The sequence below is a fragment of the Suricata suricatta genome, chromosome 8 (genome assembly GCF_006229205.1).
Source record: "Suricata suricatta isolate VVHF042 chromosome 8, meerkat_22Aug2017_6uvM2_HiC, whole genome shotgun sequence".
NCBI classification, from domain to species: Eukaryota; Metazoa; Chordata; class Mammalia; order Carnivora; family Herpestidae; genus Suricata; species Suricata suricatta.
This window is the reverse complement of record NC_043707.1, coordinates 140,226,110-140,241,630: the sequence shown is the minus strand read 5'-3', so window position 1 is coordinate 140,241,630 and position 15,521 is coordinate 140,226,110. Positions and strand designations below refer to the sequence as shown.

Here is a 15,521-nt window from a genome sequence, read left to right as displayed (position 1 = left end):
TGGAGCCCGCTTCTGATTCTGTGTCTCGTTCTCTTTCTGCCTCTCTGCTCACACTGTTTCTCTCTTGCAATAATAAATAAACATTTTTTAATATTAAAAAAAAAAAAAGAAAGCCAAGAGACCCTGGCCCAGACCCGTTGCTTTCTGAGCCATTTATCTCTCTGTGAAATGGGAGGGAGAATTAACCAGCCCAGCCCTGCCCCAGGGACAGGCGGGGCGCGGACACAGTGCATGGGCTCAGGGGAAGCAAAGTGTGCTGTGGCCTCCCTCTGTCACCCCAAATAGGGAGTCAGGGGGCTCCCCCTACCCACAGGCTTCCATGCTCTGGGCAGACCCCTGAGGCAGAGCTGTGCTCAGGAAAATGCGCATGGGAGCCCGCCACCCCAGCACCAGGTAGAGGAGGGGATATGCCCTGCAGGGCGCTGCAGGGGGGAGACAGGGCTCCTTTGGAGGGGACCTTCGCCCTGCTTCAGCGGAAGCTGAGACAGCGGCCGGTGCTGCAGGGAAGGGGCGTGCCTGCTCCCTGGGCAGTGGGCGTTGTGGGGGAGGGCGCCCACCTCTGGAGGAGGAAACTCCAGGGGAGGTGCTAATGGGCTGGGGTTCTGGGCAGCCAGGACTTAGGGCGCACGCACCAGCGTGCAGGCGGAGTTGCACCAAGGCTCTGCCCCTGTGGCCTGCCCCTGCCTTTGCACACCCCTCCTCACTTCCCCTGCACCTCTGCTCTTGATGAGAGAGCATAAGGCAAGCTGACGGGCTGCACCCCCGCTCCAAGGGGTTGTGTTCCATATTCCCCTGCACGCCTGGCTGCCTGGCAAAGAAACGGGACCAACAAAGGGTTAACAGAGAGATTTCCCAGGACAAATTCTTTCTATTTTTGTAATGTTGATTTATTTTTGAGACAGAGCACGGGTGGGGGAGGGGCAGAGAGCGAGGGAGACACTGAATCCCAAGCAGGCTCCAGGCTCCGAAGGTCAGCACCGAACCGGACGGACGCAGAGCTTGAACTCCTGACTGTGAGATTGTGACCTGAGCCGTTGGACGTTTAAGGGACCGAGCCTCCGGGCGCCCCGCCCACGGACAAAGTCGAGGTCTCGGAAGAAACCGTTTCTCCAGGACTCCCGACCGGCTCACTGCTCAGGCTTTGCTAGAGGGGAAACCACCTTAGCTCAGGACAGCCAGGACCCGGGACTCACTGTCACTGGAAACTTCCCCCGGACTTTACCGCCCCCAGCCCCACAGTGTTTACCCAGTGTCCCCTTGTGGTCCCCGCCCTGTGCTTTAATAAAATCACCTTTTTGCACTAAAGACACCTTCAAGAATTCTTTCGGCCCCCACGCACCCCACTGTCACCCCCAAATCCTATCTGGTCAGCTCCTGTCTCCAGCTCTCCCCAACGCAGTCTTCCAAGTGCGGCTGGCTCCTCCTCTTTTGCTTTTTCTTTTACTTTCAAAAGCATTCTTTCCGGGCTGGGCTGAGTGCAAGTCGGATCTGCTGGCAGGGGTCCTGGGCCAGCGGCTGGGGAATGAGGGGTCCTGAGGGGGAACAGAGAGCCTCTCTGAGGCTGGGGGCCGCCCCCCTGGAGCCCGGCACCCAAGCCTAATGACATGAGCCTGGTGAGTCCTCTGAGCCTGTGTGTGTGTTTGTGTGTGTGTGTGTGTTTCCCAAGCCCTCTCGCCGGACCTGCCCTGGGCCTTAACCACTTCCCAGCTGTCTCTTGGGCTGACTCAGGCCCCAGGCACTCAGCCCCCTGCTACCAGAGGTTCCTGGGGCAGCTTGGCAGGAAGCCGTACCCCCCAACAGCGGCAATGTTCCTCTCCGTTCTCCTCCCCGTGCCCCCTCCACTGGAGGGCGCTGTCCAGCAACCTGACCCCTCCCACAGCCTGGTCCCCGGAGATAAAGTCCTTGTTTGTGCAGGGAGGGTGGATCTGGGACTCGGCCCAGCAGGCTGCTGGCCCAGGGTGCTGCTCCTCAGGAGGCCCCCCCCTCCCCCGCCTGCTCCTGTGGCTGTGGGCGGAGTCAGCCCTGGAACCAGGGCCCCTCCACTGCCCTCCTCACCCCCACCTCCGGCCCAGAGCCACCTGCCTCCCCTGCGTGGCCTGTGACTGCTCAGGGTGGTCCCTGCTCTGTCCCTGCGGTTCCCCAAGGGCAGCTGCTCCCACATTTCACAGGGGGTGAGCCTGGGGTGCGGGCAGCAGCCCTGGCAGCTTTGCCCCCTCCCCCAACTGTGCCCTGTCTCCACAGGCCCTGTACCTCCTCCTTCTGGGGCCCCTGCGCTGCTCCCTGGCCTTGGCCCAGTGCGAAGAGGGGGAGTATCCGGTAGGGGCCGAGTGCTGCCCGAAGTGTAGTCCAGGTACGTGCAGGCCTGGGGGCAGTGCCCCCCACTCTGTCTACCCCCCAGAATGTGGCCTGGAGGGCCCAGCCAGCCCATTCAAGGCCAGGAGCTGGGGCCTGAAGCCAGCACTGGGGCACAGTCATGCCCACACGCACCAGAAGGCCCCCACCTCCTTCCAGAATGTTCCCACTCCCCCAGAGCATGCTCCCTGGTGACAGGCAGCAGGGCACCATCTGTAGCGTGGGGAGCAGCTCAGGTGCCCTTGGTCCTGGGGGCAGGGTCACACCTGCCGGGGGCTTCCAGGTGGCAGGACGGGTGGGTCCCCCTGCAGGGCCCTCCCCAGGCCCGAGTGACCTGGGGCCTCTGGGTGCAGGTTACCGGGTGAAGGAGGCCTGTGGGGAGCTGACCGGCACGGTGTGTGTTCCTTGCGACCCCGGGACCTACACTGCCCACTTCAATGGCCTGAGCGAGTGTCTGCAGTGCCATGTGTGCGACCCAGGTGAGAACCAGGTCCCATCCTGCTGTGGGGGCGTGCCCGCCTGCCCAGCACCAGGCGCTGGGCCGGGCCCGCCCCGTCTCCAGGACAGATGTCTGCAGGCAGGTCCTTCGGGGATCCTTGGGCCTCTGTCCACACCTCTCTCTTCCCGGAGGGGGACCAGTGCCTTTGTAACCCCGTTAGCCGGGTCCTCCAGAGCTCAGGGACCCCATCAGTCACATGGACACCTGCGCCCGGGGCCAGCCCTGTTGGAACCACAGGGTCCCGGACTGCTTCCCCAGCCCACTGGTCCTGAGGGGCTGGACCTCGTCCACCCACAGTGTGCAGGTCCTAGGGACCCCCCCCAGCCTCCACACCATACCGCTGGGGACCCCTACTCATAGCTCAGTGCTCTGGCCCTCACCTTCTTCCTGCCTAGTGGTCTGGGGTCGAGGGACCCCAGGAGGAAGTTCCAGGAGGCTGGAATGCATTTGGGGTCCAGTCAGGTGGGGTCAGGGGCTGGGGGCCTCGGGCTCACCCACAGACACCTGTCTTATCGCGCTGAGGTTGGGGTGCAGACGGCCCACAAGGCTGCCCCTCAGCAGGGGCTCAGGGGCCCAGCGCTATCCCACCCCCACTGCTGGCTGGGGGAGGGCGCCGCCATCTGACTAGCCTGAGGGGCGGGGTCTTCAGGTGTGTGTGTCACAGGCTGGGCCTGCCTCCTGGGACTGCCCCACGCTGATGGTGCTTCCCACATCCCATGTGGGGCTGTGTGGGACAAAATCTCCGCTTGCCCGCCAGGCCGCGTCCCTGCAGGTGCCGGGTTTGGGCTGAGCGGGGAGTGCACCTGGCAGGGCCCTCTGGTGGGAGCAGGGCTGGGCCCAGACACACGCAGCAGGCTGCAGCGCTGGGCTGGGGGCCTGCCACCCACCTGTCCCCAGGCCGGAGCCCTCAGGCCTGCCGTGCTGTCCCGCCTTCTCCTGGGTCGGGGTGCTCAGCACTGCCCCCCACAGCTGCTCTTAGCTCCTCCTCTTGGGTCCCAGCCATGGGCCTGGTGGCCAGGCGGAAGTGCACGAGGACAGAGAACACCGTGTGCGTCTGTGGCCAGGGCCACTTCTGCGTCAGTGAGTCGGGGGACGACTGTGTGGAGTGCCGTCCCCACTCTGCCTGCAGACCCGGCCAGAGGGTGCGGGAGAGAGGTGAGCAGCAGACCGGGCAGCCGGCCTCCTGACCCTGAACCCTGTAAGGGACGGCCCCCAGACCCAAGCCCGTGGTGGGGACGCCCAGCTGCCCCCTGGCCGCAGCCCCTGCATCGTCCCTACCTGGCCCTGCCCTTTCACAGGCACTGAGTGGCAGGACACGGTGTGTGAGGACTGCCCTCCTGGGACCTTCTCGCCCAGTGGGACCCTGGAGGAGTGCCAGCCCTGGACCAAGTAGGTGATCCTGGGGCGGTCTCAGCCCTGCGTCCCCGGGAGGGGCTCCTCCCTGCTACCCTGGCAAAAAAGCCTGAACTCTGGGGCTCATACACCCCATCACATTAGCCAAGAACTGAAAGTCCATGGACTCGAGCTTCCCGGAGGCCAAGGATGGACCTTCTTCCCTGGGGCAGATATGGAGGGATGCTGCCGCCAGATTCCCAGTCCCCTGGGTTCGGGGTGTCCCCAGGTATCAGGTCTACAGGGGCTCCCAGCGAATGTGGAGTCAGGGAGGTCCTCAGAGTGAGGACTCCATTCCTCCTGTGGCCTTCCCCGAAGCCCAGAGCTAACCTGGGCCTTCAGAGTGTCCCTGGGGGGGGCCTGGGGTGACCGCCCGTGGCTGCTGGTGGGCGCCACCCTGCCTCCCCCTGGTCTGTCTGTCCGTCTCCATGCTGGCTTTAAGGGTTGTCTCCCCTGACGAAGGCTCTCTCTGCCCTGCTGCCTCCCCTGTGATCACTGTCCCCTCCCCGTCCTTCTCCCCCATCCTGTCTCCGCATAGCAGTGAGGCCTGGGAAGACAGAGGGACCCAAGTTCACACCCAGAGCCGCCAGAGCACCTTGCCACGGGGCGGTGCCTCAGGGACGCCCCACCCCGGGGCCGAGTGAGCACCAGGCTCCTACCCTGCTCTCTCCCAGGTGCAACAGCTCTTTCCAGAGGCTTGTGAACCCTGGGACCAGCAGCTCCGATGTCACGTGCTCCCCCTCGTGCCCTCCTTCTCTGGCCGTGATCCTTCCCATACTTGTGGCTGTTGGCATAATAGTCACAGCCATAGTCGTCTGGATATGGATGAAAAACAGACGGTCACCTGGTGAGCAACGGGGCTCCCGTCAGGGCTCAGCGCCCCCCCCCTCCGGCAGGTGCATCTCCAAGACCCTCCCGTCCCTCCAGCTCTGTCCTCCAGTGGGGGGAGGGCCCTGCAGGAGCGGCTCCAGGGTTCCTTGGCTTCTCGCCCAGGTGGGGGTGGGGGCATGAGGGGGGCTGCTGCTGGCCGGGGGAAGTGAGTTCGATTGCTGATGTCATGGGATCCTGGGGGGGCGCTGGGGGGCCGGCAGGACAGGGCCCCCCCGTTCCAGGATCCCCTTCTCGCCCTGCCCCGTGCCCACTCACCACCATGGGCTCCAAGGCCCTGTCTGCCCTGTGGGGCAGAGGAGCACCGGGCAGGCTGCAGACGGATATGGGAAGGATGGGTTGGAGGGTGAGCCGTGGGCAAGGCTGAGTCCCCTGGAGAGGCCCCATGTCACTCACTCACTCACTCCTCAGCCCCTGCTGTGGGCTCCACATCCAGGCCTGGACCTGGCTCCGCGGACCCAGCTCTGGCTCCCAGCAGGAAGCAGGCGCTCAGCAGAGTCCTAGGGGGAAGGTCAGCCAGGTTCTTGGGCTGTCAGCTAGTCCGCACTGGGTCCTCGCCCCAGGGCCCCCAGGCTACAGGCAGGTCTCGGCGTCCCAGGCTCTGAGCGGGGCCCCGCAGTGGCCAGTGCTGTCTCACCTGACCCTGGGGCACCCGTTCCCCGAGGGACCCTCCCCTGTGGCCACTCCTTTTCCCAAGATGACCAGCACATCAGGGTGGGCGAGAGACAGGGCTTGGCAGCTGGAGACTCGGGCAGGAGTTGCCATATTGTCACATGTCTGGGGCCCCCTGGTGGACACGTCCCCATGCGTCTGGCCTGTCTTCCAGGGGGTCCTTCTCCCGGGGAAGAGGAATCCTCTGGGAACAGCTCTGGTCCCCCACCCCCACTGCTGAGAGGGCCCACGTGATGCAGGGTCTCTATCTTGCAGGTGCACCCACCAAGGGGAGACTCTTACAGGTATTATGCATCGTCCCCCCCCCACCCTGCCCCGACCCCTGGAGGTGATGCTCGGGGGGGGGGGGGCTGGGTCCTGTGCGTGAGGCCGGGCCCGGCGCAGGCAGATGTTCGTGCTGGACGTCCCCATCCGGACACGGAAGGGTGTGCTGTGTCCATCCAGGCCCCGCCAGTCGTCACCACCGTGGCTCTGGAGGAGACAACGTCCGTGTTTCCCGAGAGGGACCAAGCCACTGATGAACAGCTCTAGGAGACCGATGTCAGAGACGTCTCGGGCTGTGCCTGCTCGGAGCGGACCGTGGGCCCCTCTCGGGCTCACTACAGACTCCAGCCAGCAGAGGGATGCCGGCCACGGCTCAGGGGGCTCAGGGACCCCACATGGGTCCCATCAATTTCACAAAGGGACCAGACCCGCCCCCACTTCTGTGCTGCCTACATGTAGACCCAGCCCTGTGAGGACACGGCCTCTGAGCGGCGGCTTGCTCACCTGGGACGTGCCCGCACCTGCTCACAGCTGCGGCGACACCCAGATGTGGACCACGGAGTCAGCAAGATGTGAATGACGGGCACGTTTGGAAGTGATTTTTAAATTGGGGTTATTTTCTTAACAAATAAATAATGGCTTTTTAACTTGTTAAAAGGTGTATTTTGGAAGGAGGTTTTGAGAGTATGTAAATAACCTGTTTCTCCCCAAACATTCACCCACTGGTGATTTGAAAAAGATGTTTTAATTAAAAAAACTTTCTTTAATGTTTATTTACTTGAGAAAGTGAACACACAGGGGAGGGTCAGAGGGAGAGGGAGACACAGAATCCGAAGCAGACTCCAGGCTCTGTCAGCACAGAGCCCAATGTGAGGCTCGAACCCATGAACCCTGAGATCATGACCTGAGCTGATGTCAGCTACTTAACCGACTGAGCCCCCAGGCGCCCCTGATGAGTTTTGCCTGAAAGATGATCGTGAGGGTTTTCAGTCGGGGACGTGACCCCCCCACACTGGTGAGTCAGCCTCCGTGCTCCCCCGCAGCAGCCCGTGCCTCATCCTTCAACCACCGATTCCCATGCATGACTGTCATTGTTCTGCGGACGCGCTGTCCCAGATTTGTCTAGCAAGACGCTGCCCCTCTCCTTTCTGACGCCCAGTCCCTGCTCCGGTCTCCTGAGAACCTCAACCCAGTGACGAGCCCGGCAGGCCCACACACTGGCTTCTGGAACATTCTCCCCCAAACCCACCAGGCTGCTCCTAGAAGGGCGGGCCCCAGACGGGGCCGCGGGGAGGGGCCTCCTGTCCAGGCACAGGTTCACCGTGAAACCTCCCTTCGAACGTTCCCAGCGTTCGACGCGGCCGCTCGGTGTACAGCAGCCCAAAGCATCCCCAGGAAGTTCCCGCTGCGGTTCAATCCGAGTCCTCTCGGGTCACTTTCCTGCCGGCCCACGGCCACCGGGGCCACCACAGCACAGTGCCTCGCCCCAGCACCTACACGGTGCCAGGTGGGGGCCGTGAGGATCAGCAGAAAGGCCGGTGCACCGGGGCGGGCTCGCCTGCGCAGGCGCATAGCCAAACTCGCCAAGGAGCCTCCTAAATTCCACCCAGAGTGTGAGCGAGGCGCCAGTTCCGTGAGAGGTCTGCGCAACAGGCACGTCGAACCTTTGAGAGCAGCACAGAGCTCAAAATGTAACATCTTCCAGAACACATTATTACCAACAGCACGCCCAATGGACCAGCTCCAACCCCTCACCGGGCCATTTTAGCCTTTTTTTTGCCCCAATTCTATTAGGCACCTTTTTTTTTTTTTTCCTTTAGAAACACAGCCATGGAGAAGATGCCCACAGGATCGCAGAGACCAGCCCAGAGCCCCAGCCAGGAGCTCAGTACTACAAGGGACACAGGCAGTCACGGCTCTTTAACTGACGTGTTTCTTTTGTGCTCCTGAGAGCGGCCCCCACTTTGCCAGTCTGGGGGCTGAGTTAGAGGTTTCCAGATGGAAGCCTTGGGACAGGTTAGGACAGGCTGGTCCTCGCTCAGAGGGACGCACACACAGCATGGCCAGGCCCACCTCCCAGCCCTTGCCCCTCTCTCCTGCCCTGCCTGCAGCCCTGAGCCCTCCCCCAAGGCCTGAGCCTGCTCTCCCTCTGCAAGCCCCACCCCTGTGACCACTTCACCCCTGCTTCTGTTTCTGCCCCCACCTCTATCTCCTCGGCCCCTCCCTCGGCCCAGGGTCTCCAGGGAGTGGAGCAGGGCCGCCCAGGCCAGCGGCCCGGGCCCATCGGTGAGCAGCTGTTTTCTGCTACCAGCACCCTAACCTCTGGCCAGCAGGAGGCTGGGGCTCAGGGCGCCTCGCTGGCCTGGTGGGTCCTTTCCCTGTAGCTGAGCTGGTGGGGGTGGGGACAGGGCAGGCATCTCCTTGCAGGAGCCCAAATGCTGGAGCTGCACCCCAACCTTGGGGAACAGGGGTTCTTCCCTGTCCCGCCCCACCCTCGGTCCCTGGCTGAGTCCCGAGCCCTACCTTTCCCTAGGACGGCTTTCTTCCATGGACCTCAGGCCCCTATGGCAGCGCCCTCCCCTACGCTCACCCCACCCTTGGCTCACTCCCTGGGCAGCCCTTCACCGGCCCCATGCTTCCCTCCAGGGCACAAGGAGCTCCATGTGGGCTGGTTTCCAGTGGCGGTGGTGGGGGGACACCGAGCCCCATGTCCCCGGTGACTGTGCTCTCATCAGGCAGCTCAGGGTTCTGAGGGGCAGGGGTCCTGGTGCCCAGGGGAGTGGGAGGGGGGCTTCCTGCTGAACCCAGCACTGTGACCCATGGGGCTCCTCCTGCAGGAGGCCAGTCCGGGTCTCGGTGGGCATCCTGGATGCTGATCAGGTCTTACCAGGCACACAAGCAGTCTTCACGCGTCTTTCAGAACTCCAGGTCCAGCTGTGGCGGACAGTGGACAAATGCCCTGGTGGCAACGTCCTAGCGCTCTCCTTGACCCAGGGCAGGGGGCAAGCAGCCAGCACGGCGGTGTGGGAGGGGAGGAGCGGCCCCAGGAGCCTTCTGCACCCGCAGGAGCTGCTCAGGACTGCCTCGGGAAGCAGGGGGTGCTCGTGGCCCGCCCTGCCAGCATCCTGCCCAGGCCCGCCCTCGGCTGGCAGACAGGCCATGTGGAGCAGGGAGGGGCTGTGTCAACGGCAGAGCGCCCAGGAAAAGGCCTGCCTTGCAGGAGGATGCTATTACTTCACTGCCTCAGTGGGCGGAAGGAAAGCTTCCTCCTACCCGGCAACAGTTCAGCCAATGAGACACTCACACAGACCCAGCCAATGAGAAACAGTCACAGCCTAACCAATGAGAGACTCTCAGAGTCCAGCCAATGAGAGACAGTCACAGCCCAGCCAATGAGAAGCCACTATACTTCAAACTCTGTGATTCGAGGCGTTCGGAGCAGCCCCGCCCAGCGCCCTCCCTGCTCTGTGCCGGAGGCGTCTCTGGCCTTTCCTCTGCGTCGTCCTCTGCGGTTGCGTCCTGGGTTGCAATTCTCTGCTATTCCCAGATAAACCAGTATTTGCTGGCAAAGTAACTGGCCATTTTATTTTTTTTAAGGCTAACAATGGATCTAATCAACAAGGCTTGGATGCAAACCTGTAAAACGCAATAGAAACTCAAAATAATGAAAAAAGTATATTTCAAATGGATAAAACAACCATCAAGAAAAAGAAAAACTAACCTATGCTGATGAGGGAAACAAAAGCAAGAGAAATGTAGCTTAAATTAAAATCGCCTTCCAGCTGGCCCTCCACCGACAGACCCCGGAAACATGCGGAGGGTGAGCTTCCTCAAGGAACTCATGGGTGCTTCGGTGCCTTAAAGTTTGTTTTATTAAAGACTACAGGTAACCTTATCTTAACAGCAGCTAGCCCCTCAAGGTCCCGAAAGCCTTGCTTCCAAATTCCGTAGACAGTACACTGTCCGTAACCCCCACGAATTAAAAAGTATTTCGTCCTTCACCCCTCACAATCCCAGAGCAGCTCTTTCCCTGCCCACGCACGAGTCCTGCCCCGGCTATAATCACAATCACCTTTTTTTGCCCCGAAAAACTGTCTCAAGAATTCTTTCATGGCCATTCGCTCACGAACCCCTCTGCAAATTTCATCATTGTTGTGCCCTTACGTGGGGCTGTGCATCCTTTCATGGGACTCTGAGCCTCGGTGCAAATTTGGTGAGTACTTCCTCTCCCGTCCTTTACTTTTCTCAGGAGCTTTTCCGGGAGTTTGGTCTTCTGGGAGCCCTTCCGTGTCCGTTGCTCAGGCTGCAACCCCCTAGCCTGTGGCTGCTCGGCAGGGAGGAGGAAGTCCATCTTTGGGCTGGAAGTTAGTGCCCTGGCTGGAATGGTAATAAGACCCAGATACTTGACGCCCTTCCTATATTCTTATCCTTTTTTTTATGTTTATTTATTTTTTGAGAGAGAGAGAGAGAGAGAGCAACCCAGGGGGCAGAGAGGGAGAGAGAAATCGGGGCTCAAACTCACGAACTGTGAAATCATGACCTTAGTCGAAATCAAGAGTCAGACACTTAGCCGCCTGAGCCACCCAGGCGCCCCCTTCATCCCGATTCTCATCCAGAGTTGTCTTTTGGGCACAGGAGAGCCACCGAAGTCCCCAGGGCGGCTGCTGATCTTAAAGACAAGCGAGGTTTCCTCCTCACTGGTCTAACGTGATCCTCTCCACGTCCCTGGTCCAGCCATTTGTGGCTGCACGACGTCGGCTCAGAGCCGGCCGAGACCAGTACCCGACTGAACTAGAGCCCCTCGGGCCGGCTCCCTGGAGGAGTTAGCGGTGAAGGCTCCATGTGCCCGACCGTCGCGGAGACTGCGATGGATTTCTGTCTTTACTGTTTTTTCATCAGTGTCCCCTCCTGACTCCCGAAATTACAAAGTTGGATAATTTCCCCTTATAAAACTTTTCTGGTGTTTTCCATGGGGTTAAAATGGCACGGCCTTCACGGCAAGTTTCTTGGTCCATATGCGGACACACATTTTGCGGTCTAGAATGGGGGCGGTGCGGGGGGGGGGACGCTGGCATCCCTCCTAAGGGGCCTTTTCAGCTGCCTTGGGATCACAGTGATTTTGTTTGACACCAGGAGCCTGTGGCGTACCCTGCATGATGTGTCACCGGGGAGTTGCGCAGGGGGTGGGGCGGGGGATTTTGGTAAAGACCTTCTCTAGGATTCTTCTTTAGTTCCCAAGGACTCTCCCTTGGGATGCCTTTTAACCCACTGGAATCAATTCTGATTCCAAGCTTTAAAAAAGGTCTTCGGGCAAACTGCACGGCCTCAGTACTCCTTAGGGGACAAGAAAAAATAGCCTATTAATAGGACTTCGAAGCTTCGCTACAACTGATCAGTTAGCTCTCTTCTGCAGGGAACCGGGCAGATGGTCTGAGGCGCCCTCTGTCCGGCCCTGAACGGCCCTGAATCAGGACCCCGATCTCAGGGCCTCCTGCAGAGGGTGCTCGGCCAGTAACCAGCTGACAGACTCCCTCCTGGTGTACTGGATGCTGGTCTCAACAGGTCTCGTCTGCATAGGCCCAGGTTGCTGGGGGAGACTCGGGCCGTCCCTGGTGAAGGGCCACCGACACTGTCTCTCGCTGCTCCGGCCGGTGGACTCTGGCGACGCCAGCTGTCGGTGGGGGCCTCTCCCTCCCTCCCTCATTAGTGAGTACGGTAAGCAGCCAGCTGGCTCTGGCTAGTCTACCTAGGGGCAGGGCCTTGAAGGAATGTTCCCAAGCAGCTGCTGAAACGCCCATGGTTTCAGGGAAGTTCCGGACTTCTCTGGTCCCACATGACGCCCGTTTGCACTTGCTCTGTTCGTGGAGGGGGAAAATCTGCAGCTGCTCATCGGTCTGACTGACGGGCTTTAGGACCCGGAGACCTCTTTCTCTGTCCTCTGGGCTTTTTTCAGCTTCTGGCCTTTCCCCCCCCCCTCCTGTTTCTGTCCCACCTTAGATGAGGTGCACAGCTGCTCCTGCACCATCCTCCTCAACGTCGAGGCGCAAAGGGCACCCCCTTGGGCTTAGCCATGCGCGCCCTTTGTTCCCGGGGCCCCAGGTGAAAGTCGACAGTGGGGAACAAACTGATGGTTTTAGGGGGACGCAGGTGGAACATGTTTGGCATTTACACGCATTCGTTGGTTCACTGATCACAGATGTGTCTTCTGCGTGGTCAACACAAACAGGAAACTTTTTCTACCCAGGTTTACGGAAGGACAAATAGGCTCGTGTTCTCTCTGTTGCAGTTTGTTAGCAAAGGGGTTACTTGAAATGACGGTTCATTTTGCCCCTAAATATATTTTCAAGCTGTTCTGGTGGGGGGCCTCTGGGGGGCTCAGTCGGTTAAGCGTCCAGCTCCTGATTTCAGCTCAGGTCATGATCTCACAGTTCATGGGATCGAACCCCTCATCAGGCTCTGTGCTGGCAGCATGGAGCCTGCTTGGGATTCTCTCTCTCCCTCTTCCTCTCTGCCCCTCCCCTACTTGAGCTCTCTCCCTCTCTCTCTCAAAATAAACAAATAAACATTAAAAAAATAGTACACTGGTGTAAGATGAAAATTCTGCTTTTCCCTCTGTTTAAAAGACAAAGTTTTCTTGGATTGTTGGTCCACTCTTGATTTTAAAAATGTAATAAAAGTTTTTTTCTCTTTTTCTTATTTATTTTTTATTAATTTTTAAAATGTTTATTTTTGAGAGAGAGAGAGAGAGAGAGAGAGAGAGAGAGCGAGCAAGCAGGGGTAGGGCAGAGAATGAGAGGGAGACACAGAATCTGATGCAGGCTCCAGGCTCCTAGCCGTCAGCACAGAGCCTGACATGGGGCTCAAATTCACAAACCGAGAGATCATGAACTGAGCTGAAGTTGGACACTTAACCGACTGAGCCACCCAGGCATCCTAAAGGTTTTACTTTTTGTCTCCCGGAAAAGCATTAAAAAAAAAAAAAAAGGTTTTTATGCTTTGTCTTTGAGTCTTGGTTCCTTAAGAACTAAAATTCATCAATATTAAAGGAGCTGAGTTTTGCCAACCACTATATAACCCTACATATTTGCATCTGGAGTCTCTTACTGCCATCTTGGCTAAATAAGTTAAAAAAATTTTTTTTGTCTTTATTTATTCTTGAAAGAGAGAACACAAGCAGGAGAGGGAGACACAGAATCTGAACAGCTCCAGGCTCTGAGCTGTCAGCACAGAGCCCGACGTGGGACTCGAACCCACGAACCGCGAGATCACAGCCTGACCCGAAGTTGGACGCTCAACCGACTGAGCCACCGAGGTACCCTGGTTAAGTTTTAAAATGATCTGGGGCGCCTGGGGGGCTCAGTCGGTTAGGCCTCTGACTCGGGCTCAGGTCAGATCTCACATTGGTGGGTTCGAGCCCCGCATCAGGCTCTGTGCTGACAGCCAGCCTGGAGCCTGCTTCTGGTTCTGTGTCTCCTTCTCTCTCTGCCCCTCCTCCTCTCATGCTCTGTCTCTCTCTGTATTAAAAATAAATAAAACATTAAAAAATAAATAAAATAAAATAAAACATTTAAAAAAAATGATCTGTAGTCCTACCTAGGCATGTGCTTTATGACTTTCTGAAATTTTAAACAAACTTCCCCAAGACTGAAATTGTAAATGAAGCCTTTGACCAATTAGGCTTATGTATTTGGTGTGTTAAGTTACTTGGGAAGCCCTGTCAAACAAATACTGATAGACCTTAGGTTGTATTGCCCGGGTAACCGCTAGAACTTCAAATATACATACGTACAATTCCTGACGTTTTAATATGTTTTGCTAAAAAGGTCGTCACTTAACGTTCTAATCATTGAAATGTCACATCACAGAAATAACTGAATTCCCCTGTCAGTTGCATTACAGTCTTTTGCAATTTACAAAAGGAGTTTCATCTCCAACAAGGGCGTTTTAAACAAACGCAGGGTTTTGATCTCTTTAACATCAGAAAACTGAAACAGTTAAGAATTTCCAGAACTAACAGGGAAAGCTGCGTTCAAACTGAGCAAAGATTAGTAACCTGGAACTAAATAAACTAAAAAAGACGACTGTATTTTTATGACTCTTGTTTGAAAGTTACCTTGCTCTTCCAGACTGAGAGAACCTTCTATTACAAGGTCAACGATACAACAAAGCACGAGAAAATATTCCTCTGTGGGAAACGAAACCATTTTTCTCTCTACCTGCACCCTCTGAAATTCAGAAACTCCCCGCATCCTTTCATTCATGGAAATTATAATAATTTACATACATTTAATACAAATCTATTCTTCGTGTAACAGGACACCATTGGAAACGCTGGCTATGTCACCAGGGCTGTGACAGGAAAGTCGTATCTGGGAGAGACATGCATAGACTCAGGTCTGACCAGACAGTTCGAAGGAACTGAGGTTGACTTTATGAAGCACGGAGCCTCTAAAGCCCTTTGGAAATGTCGGCGCCTCCCTGCTTCCGGAGTCCCCAGCAGCCTCCCCAGGTGAGCAAGGGTCACTTCCTGGCAGGTGGGGGAACCTCAGGGCATCTTGGGGACCTCGCGAAGAGGAAGTCGCCCAGAGTCACCGGTGTTGCAGGCCTGTCTGACCACAAGCACTTGGCCTCGGGCCGTGAGAGGCAACTGAAAGTTCAACTGAGATTTCTCATAAAAAGTTCCAGCAAAGCAAATTTTAAAAGGTTTACATGCTCAATCTACGATTCGTGCAGAGCTTCCGTAAATAATCAGGCCAAGTCTGTTAACATTGGGCTGCGTCTACAAACAGATTGGTCTTGAGTTGGCTATCTCTGGAAATAACGGTGATTTGGGAGAGAAAAATTAGGTTTCGATAACGCATCTCTGCAGACGTTAAATTCTCCTTCTGGTTGTTGTTTGCCGGAGCTGGACACTGGGGTAAACGTCAGAGAAACTGCCCGAACGCTCACGCGCAGGCGGTCTGTGGGCCATTCACAAGGACACCCGAGATGCTCGCCTTACAAACCGGACACGTCCGTGTGGTTCCTGCCGGTTCCCACGCCAAGCCTGACATCTGTAAATCTCACGGCACACACAAGACTCAGACACTGGGGTACACTGTGCTCTAGCCATTAAGGTATATATTTTTTTGTTGCCATAAAAGTGCCTCTTACCAATTACCTGATTGCTTACTGAAGAAAACAGTCTACAGGCCGATTACCACCACCTACCACACATTTAAGGCCTTAAACCCTCTCCCAAACCTGGGAGACTCGAAGTCTCCAGCCTGGTCCAAGGGCTGTGGGACCTGCCGCGTGCCGGGGCCCACAGATCTACGCGCCCCAATATCCGGGTCAAGTCCTGGCTTCATTCCTCACCCCACTGTCTTGGGCCCTTATCGGTAAAACCGGGTGATCACAGGCCACAAGGCTGTGGTGAGCAATAAACAAGGCAAAGTCGCAAAGCACGTGGTAA

General features: G+C 57.6%; 2 protein-coding genes and 1 long non-coding RNA gene across 4 annotated transcripts; 2 read left to right on the top strand and 1 right to left on the bottom strand.

The window, feature by feature from the left end:
• The first annotated feature begins 1,431 nt into the window (after window positions 1-1,431).
• On the top strand, window positions 1,432-6,840 carry TNFRSF14 (TNF receptor superfamily member 14). Of its 2 annotated transcripts, XM_029948083.1 has the most exons (8): window positions 1,433-1,613; window positions 2,242-2,350; window positions 2,706-2,831; window positions 3,821-4,006; window positions 4,150-4,240; window positions 4,918-5,090; window positions 6,059-6,087; window positions 6,248-6,840. In XM_029948083.1, exons 1-8 carry the CDS (start codon window positions 1,605-1,607, stop codon window positions 6,332-6,334), a joined length of 810 nt encoding a protein of 269 aa, XP_029803943.1. In that variant the 5' UTR covers window positions 1,433-1,604; the 3' UTR covers window positions 6,335-6,840. The 2 variants fall into 2 exon arrangements, with proteins under 2 accessions (XP_029803944.1, XP_029803943.1); XM_029948084.1 differs by lacking the exons at window positions 6,059-6,087; window positions 6,248-6,840 and adding an exon at window positions 5,958-6,052 and having other exon boundaries at window positions 1,432-1,613.
• Window positions 6,841-7,119: 279 nt separating this feature from the next.
• Window positions 7,120-9,288, bottom strand: LOC115298909. Its single transcript, XM_029948085.1, has 2 exons — window positions 8,955-9,288; window positions 7,120-7,731 (listed from the first exon to the last, which is right to left on the bottom strand). Exons 1-2 carry the CDS (start codon window positions 9,226-9,228, stop codon window positions 7,385-7,387), a joined length of 621 nt encoding a protein of 206 aa, XP_029803945.1. The 5' UTR covers window positions 9,229-9,288; the 3' UTR covers window positions 7,120-7,384.
• A 290-nt stretch (window positions 9,289-9,578) lies between these two features.
• LOC115299114 lies at window positions 9,579-15,521 on the top strand. Its single transcript, XR_003911987.1, has 2 exons — window positions 9,579-10,280; window positions 14,383-15,521. It is a non-coding gene; the product is annotated as an uncharacterized LOC115299114 (long non-coding RNA).

Bases quoted from the DNA above. Each gene is read 5' to 3' on its own strand.
- TNFRSF14 (XM_029948083.1), top strand. The intron at 2,832-3,820 runs GTGAGAACCAGG...TGCCCCCCACAG, and splicing joins GTGCCATGTGTGCGACCCAG to CTGCTCTTAGCTCCTCCTCT. The intron at 4,241-4,917 runs GTAGGTGATCCT...GCTCTCTCCCAG, and splicing joins GAGTGCCAGCCCTGGACCAA to GTGCAACAGCTCTTTCCAGA.
- LOC115298909 (XM_029948085.1), bottom strand. From the start codon at position 9,228: ATGGCCTGTCTGCCAGCCGAGGGCGGGCCTGGGCAGGATGCTGGCAGG. The intron at 7,732-8,954 runs GTAAGACCTGAT...CTGCTCTCAAAG, and splicing joins GAAGACTGCTTGTGTGCCTG to GTTCGACGTGCCTGTTGCGC.